General features: G+C 47.6%; 1 protein-coding gene across 1 annotated transcript in view; it reads right to left on the bottom strand.

The window, feature by feature from the left end:
- Window positions 1-11,213, bottom strand: part of DHX30 (DExH-box helicase 30) — a 32,919-nt gene that overhangs the window by 10,484 nt on the left and 11,222 nt on the right. The window contains 7 exon segments of the mRNA XM_035889474.1: window positions 1-626; window positions 2,060-2,212; window positions 2,985-3,134; window positions 3,854-3,980; window positions 4,776-5,131; window positions 7,131-7,241; window positions 9,485-9,615. The exon segment at window positions 1-626 is cut by the window's left edge and continues 22 nt beyond it. Of these exon segments, the coding sequence (XP_035745367.1) occupies window positions 1-626; window positions 2,060-2,212; window positions 2,985-3,134; window positions 3,854-3,980; window positions 4,776-5,131; window positions 7,131-7,241; window positions 9,485-9,615 (1,654 nt within the window).

Below are 11,213 nucleotides of genomic sequence, written 5' to 3' on the forward strand. Positions count from 1 at the left end.
TTCAGCGGGATGAGCAGGAAATCAGTGTTGACGTCTCGCTCGTGGCCCTCATCAACCACGACGTGGCTGACACCCTCCAGGCTGGGGTTCCCCTGCAGCTTCCGCAGCAGGATGCCCACGGTGCAGAAAAGCAGGGCTCCTCCCCTGGCAGGTGGCTTGCTCTCCAGTCGCACCTGGTAGCCCACATTCTTCCTCATGTTGGGACCCAATTCTTGTGCCACGCGCTGGGCAACCGAGATGGCGCTGATCCTCCTGGGCTGGGTGATCACCACGTTGCAGCGGGCGCCACGTCCCTCCAGGATGTAGTGTTCCAGCAGGAGCTGAGGGATCCTCGTGGTTTTCCCACAGCCTGTGTCTCCTGCTATTACCACTACAGGGTTCTGCTCAATGGCTGATAGGATGGTGTCCTTGTGAGGATCTACTGGCAGTGGGTGGCTCTCCTGCCATGAGGATCCTCTCCTTTTCCAGAGGGCCAGGAGATTCTGGCTAAGGCGCACTTCCTCTGCTTCCAACATGGGTATATATGTCTTCCCCGTGATTGCATCACTTATCGCACCGGATTCCTTGCTCAGGTTCATCATGTCATCGGCAATCCGGGGCCTGGATTCCCTGATGTCCACTGGATACTGGAAGAGATGGAGAAAGTTGGCAGGGACAGAAAGACAAGTGCCAGTCCCGAGAAGGACAGAAAGAAACGAGTGCCTGGAACAGACTCGGCCAGACCGGCTTTGCTCTGGCCTTGAAGCTCTGCCAAGATCTCTTCAGATTTCAGGTAACTCAGCCACTTATATTCTGAATTGAGGTTATTTAAAGTCAGAATTAAACTTGGGCACCTTCCTGCATTTTCCTCATTGTGTCCCCTATTTTAAGAGAGGTATCAGCGCTGATGCCTGAACTGCCAGGCACAAAACAGCAACTTAAGCTCTTCAAGTCAGTGGCTACGCTGCATGCAAGTGATGCAACGGCCTCTCAAAGACAACTTTTGGAAACTATCAAGTTACACCACCCACCCTTCTCTCCCTCAGGAAGCCCAGACTCGTAACTTGCACAAAACATAAGCATTCAGCTAAGCCAGAAATATTCGATCTTGGCAAAAGAAAAAACAGAAGTCCCACATCCCACAGGAAGAACTAAAAGGAGCAACAATAGGTCAGGAATTGTCTAGAACACAAATCAAAGCATTGGCCCAGATGTTCACAGGATTAGAAGTTCAGCTACAAATCAGTACTTTTGGATTCAGCCTTATTCAGAGTCGCAAGGCTGTCCCCTCCATGCATGGTGTGACAGCTCGTGTTCGTGTATGCATGGGAGGCAGACCAAGCTCCTTCAAGATACATCTTTCCAGGACATTCGCTACTGCTTTGTAGTATCTGTAAGATACTGTAAAGATCACCCAAGATCTTTACTGTTCAGGCCCAAGAGTGCTGCATCAGTGACTTGCCAACTTCCAAACACAGGTGTTATTTTCAAGGACTTCAATAAGCTACACCCAACTGAACCAGAGCAACACTCAACCTCATCTTACCTTAGCTCTAACTCCTGCCTTGACAGCGAATGCTGCTAAGGAACCCTGTCTCAGTCTGTTCACCACTGGTCCACCAAGAAAAGGGATCTCCTGGGTGAAAGCACCGCCAGGTGCCTGGGGACCTGCACCCACCACTAAGGTACAACACTGTGAGTGACACCCCCAAGGGAAATGTACAGGTACTGGCATCTGGTCCTTGTAAAGCTAAGGTGGAACAACTGGAGTTCAATGGAACCAGCACCTGCATGAGGCAGCATTCATAAGCCCGCAAAGGAGGCTATAAGCAAGGCAAAACTGCACTCCGTAACATCCCAAAAGCCAAATAATGCAGACAGACGTCACAGAGGCATACAGAGAAGGCCCACTGACCAGTAAGGGCCTCCCTTCCCCAAAGGTCAGCAGAGACCGATCAGTTTTCGTGGCAAACTATCAAGCTATGAATTCCCTCAACATTTTGACACAAAGCTCTCGACCCAAGCGCAATTCCTGAAGTTAAATGGGATCAGCGTTCTCGGACAGCTGAGCAAGCCTTACATGATTCAGGTAGTTCTCAATTTTCCGCAGGGTTGCTTCAGGGACTTTGATGTGGCAGGGTTTCCTCTGGTTCTCACCAAGCTCCCGGAGTGAAGTCATGTTGTACATAGCATGGCTGAGGGGGTTGTTGTTCTTGTCCACCAAGCCAAGGCTCTGCAAAGGAAGAGGCAAACACCGCTATCAGACACAAGACTGCTGCATACAAGTGCTGGTATAGAGAGCACATGGGTCCTACAAGTTCAGATGGGCTAACTCCTTACCCCATACCCCAAATCCATCACTTTCTGCTTTTGCCACAGCAACAGACAAGACTCATCCCATCTCAACTCTGGTGAAACGGACACACTGGAGCCAACCGCTACCTGCCCCCAAAACTCACAAGGAGCGAGTCATCACCCATCAAAGGAACAGCAGCCACAACTGTATCTGACCAGACCCTCTCGCAAGTGTCCTTAACTCTCGCTCTGGGGTTCTGGTACGCTGTGATAATTCAGTAATTAGTCCCGTGCTACTTTCTTGGACTCCCCCTCTGCTGACTGTAGAGTCTGCAGCAAAACTACTGCAGCAATGTGTCTGGATTAGTCCACCTAGAAGAATGGGAAGATAGTCTGTCTTGCTAGAGGGCAGCAAGGTGGCCAGGAGAACAGGCTAACACTTCCAGGGTGATCCCTACACATCACTCTGCTGAGGGCTCAACACAAGCACAACAGCCTTTGAGGGGTCGTCATTGCAGATTAGACACTAGAGGGGTACAACAGCGGTCAGACTGAATCCTAAGGTTCAGAAATACGTGTTTATTAAGCATGACGTCAAAGATCAGAGTTTCAGGCATCACCCCATTAGGCTCAAATATGGTAAGTCAGGTGCAAGGAGCCTCAATTCACAGACACATTAGACATGGGGTGTAGGAGCCACGTGTACTTACCTTAAGCTTCTGACAGGCCAGTGCCGCTGCTTTGTTTTCTGCCTCCACCTTGCGACGGCCCTTGGCAGCAAAAGTCATCGGACAGGGCCAGCGGAGTGTGAGCTTGCAGATCTTGGTCTTGGTGCCCACTGTACGGAACTGCATGTATTCCTAAAAGGCACATAAATAACATCAGATTGGGGGAGATATTAAGAGCCTGCATTACTAGGCAGGCATTTTGAAAATACCCCAATATTTCCAACCAGAACTTAAATTGTTGGGGGTTTTGTTTGTTTGTTTGGGATTTTTATTTTTTTGAACAGTGCATGAGAACAGGTTTACTGCACTGAATTCTGCCCCCCAGCTCGCAAAGCACTGGCTAAGCAGAAGTGAGAGCAGACAGCTGCGTGAAGAACGTCACTGAGAGCCTACGAGGCGGAGCACAGCTACTGCTTGCTAAGCACAGGAGGTCTGGAAGGAGGTGGGTGACACATACCAAGGAGGAGGATCACCGCATACTGGCAAGAATCAAGTTGTGGAAAGATTCCGTCAGCACAGAAATTACAGATTGCTCCGGGTAACAGAAACTTGTGTGTGTTGCAGATATATGGGGAAATGAAAACCTATCACCTTAGCAAATATTCTCCTTCATTCATAAAGTGGCTCCTCTTGCCCTGGCCTCAAGTAACAACATTCCTCATGCTACTTTTATGACACTTCCTCAATTCTCACCACAAAATCTTTTCCCTGCTCTTCAGGCTGATTTTTCTAGGCTTAGTTTTAACTTCCCTTCTCTCCCCAGTTCTCAAGCTGCCCAAAAAAAGCATCCAAAGTGATTCCAGTTGGAGTCTTCGAGCTTCATCCCTGGCAGGGGTCAAACAGCACCTTACCTTGACTGTGGAGGAAGAGGTTGCGATCTGAATCACTTGGGCCAGGAGATTTTTGGGAAGTGGGAACTGCGTCAGGGCACGGATGGCAGTGTTGTCGTCTGTCATTTCAATGGAACTCCCTCCTCGGCTAGATGGAAGATGAGAACAGTTTGATGCACAAACACCCACTCAGTGCTCAGACCCACCTCACTGCAGGTCTGCTACTGAGGTCCGAAACCGAGTAGTTAAAGGCACAGATAATTGTGGCCCACTGAAAAGTCAAGCTGCATCTTGCTACTAAAATCTGTCAGTCACAGAACAGTCACCCAGCCCAGTAAAGCCACCTACTAAAAAGCAATCAAACCTTTACACTAGCATGACAAACCAGCTAGCATCAACAGATTTAATAAACAAATAAATAATCTGAATCCAACGAGCATCCCTAAAAACAACCACCACCATCAGGTCCTTCTGGATCTTACTCCTGTTGGCTATTAAAAATCCAGCATTGGTGCTGATAAAACATGAAGTCAAGCAAGCAACTGTGGTGACGAAAAGGAGGAGATTTAATATTGCCCTCAAAAGCGGGATGGTCAAAAAAGGTCTAAGTACACACGCACAATTTCTGGGAATGGAAATGTCTTTAGGCACAGAAGAATAAGAACGGCAGGTAACAAGTAGGCAGCAGCCTACCCAAAGGGCAAGGCTCCAGAGAAGATGCCTGTGCGTTCCCTTGTGACGATAGCCAGGTATACGACCAGGCTGCCCCACTACTGCTCGCACAGAGAATGGTACAGTAGTCAGTGCTTGGCCCATCTACAGGCCACGCCAGCAACGTGGGAAGCTGCAGCTCAACTGTGGGGAACTGCAGGGGTGCATCAGCTACAAAGAAAAGCCTCTCTTCTTTACTGCCTTGGGTTAGCAGCTCTCAGGGCAGACGTACCTTGCATCCCTGCCTGGGGTTCGAGCATCCTGATGCGCCATAGGTAGGTAATCAGAAACATCGATTGCTTCTTCTTCCAGCTCGCCTTCCTCCAGTTCCCCTTCCTCCAGCTCCCCCTCCTCCAGCTCCTCTCTCCTCATTGCTTTAGGCATCCTGCCCTGTTCCATGGGCTGGATGGAATCGTCCGGCTCCATCCGTCGCCAGCAGGTTGACAAGTCGGCGAGAGAAGGTCCAGACTTGGAGCGCCACTTGCCCTCCGAGCACCATCTCTCGTCAGGACAGCCAAGCTGGTCAGCGAGAAGCCGGTACTTTGCAGCATCAAAGAGCTCATTTCTGGGCCCCAGCAAACCCCAGCCCTACGAGAGAAAAATGCATTGTTAGTAGTGAAGAGAGATATGGGTAACTCTGCAGGAAACTGAACCACATCTGGTAAAGGAGAGAAATGCAGGAGCAATTTCTTCATATCCCACAGAAAAGGAGAGAAAGAAAAGACTTTGAGAAACATAAAGCTTTCCTCCTGACATTATCTCTTTAAGAAAGGGAATCTGCTCACTAACCTCATTTCCCAGATGACAACTGCTTAGCATCACACAGCTTGTTAGAAAGGGTGGGCCAAGATTTATCGGTATTTTATGAACTATTAACTGTACTTCGCATCCTGAAGTTTTTAAGCCCACCTCAGAGCATGAAATGCATCTTTTTGGAAAGGCTAGTCTAAACCAGTGCGATTGGGTAACGCAAGAGGAGAAGTCAGGGAACAATTCACTGCCTTTCTTTTCACAGGAACAGTTATTTGTATCATCAGTAGCCAGACCTCCCTAACCCAGCAGTTTCTAAAACAGAAGAGTTCCTAATTAGTCCTGGCCTACCACCTACATTTAGGACTGAACCGTACACAAAGCTCCAGACATATCTAGAGTGCAACACACGCCACGTCTTGCCAGGCCGCTGCAATAAATTAAAACCTACATCTTCAGGCCCCGTACTGGACAAGGCTGTATTATTTTGTGCTGTAGGAGAGCAAGAATTCACTTCGCTAGCTGCTGTACTCAAAGTCACTCTATTCAGACACTCTGTGCACCAGTCAGACACAGCTACTTCTCTTGAAATGACGACTGTTTATTTAAAGCAGCATTTGTAGCTATTTCTATGGCTATGATTGCACGAGGCCTCCCATCACGAGGGACTGCTGGGTTATAGGTTTAGTTGGCAAAGCACCAGAGTTAAAGCTTTGCATGCTGAATCTATGGTTTCAGGGTTTGGGGTTTTTTGAGTTTGTTTTGGGGTTTTTTTTAAGTTCTAAACTAAAGTACAGCTTAGCCATTTCCAAAATCTGTGGAAAAATATAAGTGTAGGTAGGAGTTTTCTTCCTTTGAAAACTTCCAGGCTCCCAAAGCAAGCAGGAAGCAATGCTTTCGTTGCACACTGACTAGCAAGGATAAAACAAGAAAGTATTTCCAGTGAACATTAACTGAATGAGCACCAACCATGAAACTGTTAGTTTTAATGCTGCAATTCTTAACTTCTGAAGGCTTAAATTAAAAATTAAGTCTGTATTTCTTAATGTAGCTTTCCTGACGTACAAATCAAAAAGCTCTCTTCTTGTCAGAGCACCTGCAGCCTCTTTTCTAGGCTCCTCAGGAGGAAGATATCATTGTTCCTACTCCATAGATGAAAGGGAAACTCCAAAAGCAAACTCACTTGCTCAGGGTTACAGACAACGGTCGGTGGCAGAGCTGAAGACAAACCCACATCTTATTCTCAGATAGCTGCTACATAACACCGGATCTTAACCAGGGACCTTTATAACTTACTGTACTTGTTTGATACTGGCTGTGCACACGGATCGACCATTCCCAGCCATAAATAAGTGGCAGGCTAGCATAACTTTAAGAGAGTAATCATAAATCAGAACACTTAATTGACACACCACAGCTTACACGAAGAGGAAACAGGAGCCTCTGAAGGAACTATGCTTGCAAATACACACGGGTAGACTGACTGAAGTGTGGGACAGCAAACAGTAACAGCAAATATACTGGAGGGAAGCTCTACTTCTCGCCATCGATGCTGAGACTGAGATAAAAGCTGGTTAAGGTCTAGGACATAAAGAACAAAGATCAGAACTCAAAGAATTTAGTGAGTTCCTGCCTGGCTGAAGTAAGAGGGCTTTTAAGCTTAAGTGGGTTCAAACAGCTCAAGACTTCACCCTCTACCCTTGATGAACAGATAGTCCAACTAAGAAAGTGAACAGGCAAAGAGAGAGATAAGAGTCAGAAATCCTATCACCAAAACAGACGAGGCCTGCATGCTCACAGGCTTGTTTCTTCAAGCTAAGGAGGAGTGTAAGCTCACCTTGAAGAGCTGACATGCTGCAGCTGCTGCCTGCCTCTCGGCATCGATCTTCTTGGTCCCATAGCCTTCCACTTCCACGTTCTTAGGCCACTTTATATGCAGAGTGACTTTCTGAAAAGGAAAGATAACCAGTAAAGTGAGACAGCACAGAATAACCTCTCTTCTCCACCAGGAGCGTAGCTACTTCAAATAACTCCGAACTCCAGGCAAAGAGGGGAACTACAAATGAAAATCCCAAACTCCTTGTTTGGTCCCTTTATGGGAAGAAAAGCCTGAGAAGAGGCTACGAGGTACCCACAGCCACACAGAAGCTGCATGGCTAAGCCAGGCCCAGAAGCCAGGCTGACTTCCAGCACAATGCCACATACTCTGGGCCGGAGCTTCACGGCCTGCGGTGTGTCGGCTCAGAGGAATCAAATGCCAAGAGCTCATGACAAGAACAATTCCGTTTCAGAATAACTGTTCCTGTGTACACTGCAGCGTACCAGATCAGGCCTGAGAAGCAACATGCGCTCTCTGACATATTTCCAGTTGCAATGGCAAGCAAATCTTCCTAACTGCTTCCCTGCTGTAATTTGAATTGGCAGCCTATTTCACCACTGTTACACAGGCAGCTACCGTACTCATCGGGCACACGAGAACCCAGTGCTCAGTATGTGCTGCCTGACACAAGCTATTAAGAGAAGTAACAGCACAACCAGAGCTCCTCTTCTACCTGTACAGTTGGATGAGAGCAGCTGAAAAACCTGCAAAGGCAAAGAACGTTGAAAGCTGAACCCTGCCCTTTTTAAAACGTTGCTCCAGATCAAGAACTTGTTCTACTCCTGGCCCTGCAGATGCTGCAGCCGAGTTTCTGCAAGGCTCAAAGGAGGGAAATGCCTAAGGAATTCTCTCCTGTTTCTGCAGCAAAGATGAAAGGTGGCATTTAGGTCCGCTGGGAAAACCCCACCTATAAAGCTAGAGAAAAGGCTCCTGATTTTTCAGCAGTCTGCATCTGGCCGCCTGCCATCTGAATCTCATCTTACTGTAGGAAATTGCTACGTATTTTGCCTAGGGGCTCTGCGTGAAAAGGCACAGACCTGCTGAGAAGAAAGTTGTCTCACGAAGGCCAAGTTACTTGGCGCTCAAGAAAAAAAAACCTTGCCTGCTTCCAACAGAGACTCCTCCAGTTTGCCTCACCTGTCCTTCTGTCCCCAAACACCTTCCGCACCGGTGTTTTCGTTTTGGTATCCAACCCTCATTTTCTCCAACAGCACCTCTATTTTGGATTTTTTTGGTGTTTGGGGTCTTTTGTTTTGCTGGGTTTTTTTTAATCTGAAGTGACACTCAATGTTAATCTGATTATGGAAACTAAAATGAGGTGGCATTGATTATGGCATCCCAAAATTTAAGTTAGGAACTGCACTACTGCTTGAGGAAAAGCAAGAAACACAAAACCCATAAATAATAAAGAAACTCTAAAGTAACTGTTACTAATGTATTGCCTAAAATGCAGGGATGCTTAGAAAGGACACAGTAATAAAAACTGTCTGGGAAATTTCAGACAATGTTATTGGAAAATGTTAATCCATCAGAACTGAGTCTTTTCCTGGAACGTACGTTACAGTTAAACTGCAGCTGGAAAGGGCTTTCCGCTCTAGGATGAGAGCTGGTATGGGAAGAGGAGGCAAACCCCTGAACACAGAGCATCCATCAGTTAAACACTTCTGCTCAGCTTGTAGCACAGATTTGGATCTAGGCCTCTCGCATCCCAGTCCCTGCTCAAACTACTTGGCAAGCTGTTTGCTTGGAATTCCTCTGCTTCATTTAACAAAAAAAAGACTCTGCATTTCATTTTGCCCTTCAATAGTACTAGAAGCCTCCCTCCATCGCAAACGAATTCTTCTTTTCTGGTTGCAGTTGAACATTTTAGGCTTAGGCATTTGGTTCTATTGGAACTGACAAGAAAATCTAGGCCTGCTGAGGTCTAAAATATAGCATTTAAATGTTAATTTTCTGAAGTAATGCAGTACATAGCCCAACACATTTGAGCACAGATTATGTGTCTTTCTGTTGAGAAAAGCAGGTTACAGCAAGCTACGTAAAAAAAAAAAAAAAAAAAAAACCCTTTTTCCCCCACATACAGACGGGGAGGGAGAGGACCTCCACTTATATACCTATTAAAGTATGTGAAAATAAAGAGAAACAGGAAGAAGTGAGAATATTTTTCGTTTGAAAGATGATCATGCAACTTTTATGTCCTATAATTTTCTCTGTTAAAGAGTTACTTCCAGGATCAGCAGTACTCCTGGCTCACTTCCCACCCTACGTACAACATACCTGCCCGCCACCCATCCCCAGCACAACACGATTACCTTTTTTCTCGGCCCATTTGTATGGATGTACACCAGCTTGTCCCTTGCATGAGAAATGCCCAGGGCTCGTCCAATCACACTGTTGAGCAAGTTTTTAGGCTGTGGAAATTCCTTTAGTAAGTCTCTGGAATCTAAAAAAAAAAAGAAAAGAGGAACTAAACATCTTCTAATTCTTGTGCAGTCCTGTTCAAAGACATGCTGTAACGCCTGCTTCACTGCAGCTCTGTGAGCATTAATGTCTCTAAGGTTACAGACAGAAAAGTAAGCAGAGGCATTAAGTGGTTCACCTACAACGTCTCCAGGCACCAGCGAAATGGTACACAGGAGTGCAAAGTCTCCTGAGCTTCAAATGCAAGGCGACACTGCAAATCCACAGTGGGCAACCACACTGTATGTCCCTGGCATGGTTTAACCCCAGCCGGCAACAAAGCCCCACGTGGCCGCTCACTCACTCCCCCCGCAGCAGGACGGAAGGAAGAGAATTGGAAGGGTAAAAGTGAGAAAACTCATGGGCTGAGATAAGAACAGTTTAATAATTGAAATAAAATAATAAGAAGAGGAAGAAGTAATGAAAAGCAACCGAGAGAAATAAAAGCCAAGACAGACAAGGGATGCAAATGAAAATGATTACTTAATTGCTCACCACCAACCGACCGATGCCCCGCCAGTCCCCGAGCAGCGGCCCCCCAGCCAACCTCCCCTGTAGTTTATTGCTGAGCATGACGTCATATGGTGTGGGATATCCCTGGGGTCAGCCATCCCGGCCGTGCCCCCTCCCAGCTCCTTGTGTCCCCCCCAGCCCCTCAGTGGTGGGGTGAGGAGCAGAGGAGGCCTTGGCTCTGCTAAGCCCAACTCCGCAATAACGAACGCATCCCTGGGTTACCAACGCTGTCCCCAGCACAAATCCAAACCCTCACCCCATACCAGCTACTGTGAAGAAAAAACTAACTCCACCCCAGCCCAAACCATGATCAGTCCCATACTTGTGAAACACACAGATTGTTTCCCCCCCTCTTTTAAAAGTACAACTATCCTCTAGGTAGAACTGCAGCACCGCCAGCCTAACTCCATGATTCAGCGACACCAACAATCACACAACCGTTTGGAAAGACTCCCCCTCCCCGCCCACCCCCCCCAATAACACAGCATCAACAGAAAAACCGACAGACTACACATACCTGTTGAATCTGAATGCAAACATCCTAGCACAGAACTCAAAGCCCAGATTAACGCATGGAGTTGGTGCTGTTTCCTCACACTGGAGGCAGAAGCAGATTTGTTTGTGATTCTTCGGTATCGAAACTGAGCAATAACGACTCTGAACACTTTGGTATTTGCTGAGCACAGGTCCCCCACCCCGGGAAGAGAGAAACGCTGCTCGGGCTACGGCACTTGCAGGAAGGGGATATTAACGATCAGTTCAAATCACTCATTTTGAAAAAAATAACAATAATAAAAATGACACTGCCCCCAGGCAGAGCAGTGCCATGCCCCCCGACTGTATGAGGGTCAACAAGGCCAAGGGCCGGGTCCTGCACTGTGGTCACAACAACCCCACGCAGCCCTACAGGCTCAGGGAAGAGTGGCTGGAAAGCTGCCCGGGGGAAAAAGACCTGGGGGGGGTTGGTTGACAGCCGGCTGGATAGGAGCCAGCAGGGTGCCCAGGTGGCCAAGAGGGCCAGCGGCATCCTGGCTTGTCTCAGGAGTGGTGTGGCCAGCAGGAGCAGGG

Source organism: Egretta garzetta, unplaced genomic scaffold (assembly GCF_000687185.1).
Source record: "Egretta garzetta isolate BGI_Z169 unplaced genomic scaffold, ASM68718v1 scaffold912, whole genome shotgun sequence".
Taxonomy (NCBI): Eukaryota; Metazoa; Chordata; class Aves; order Pelecaniformes; family Ardeidae; genus Egretta; species Egretta garzetta.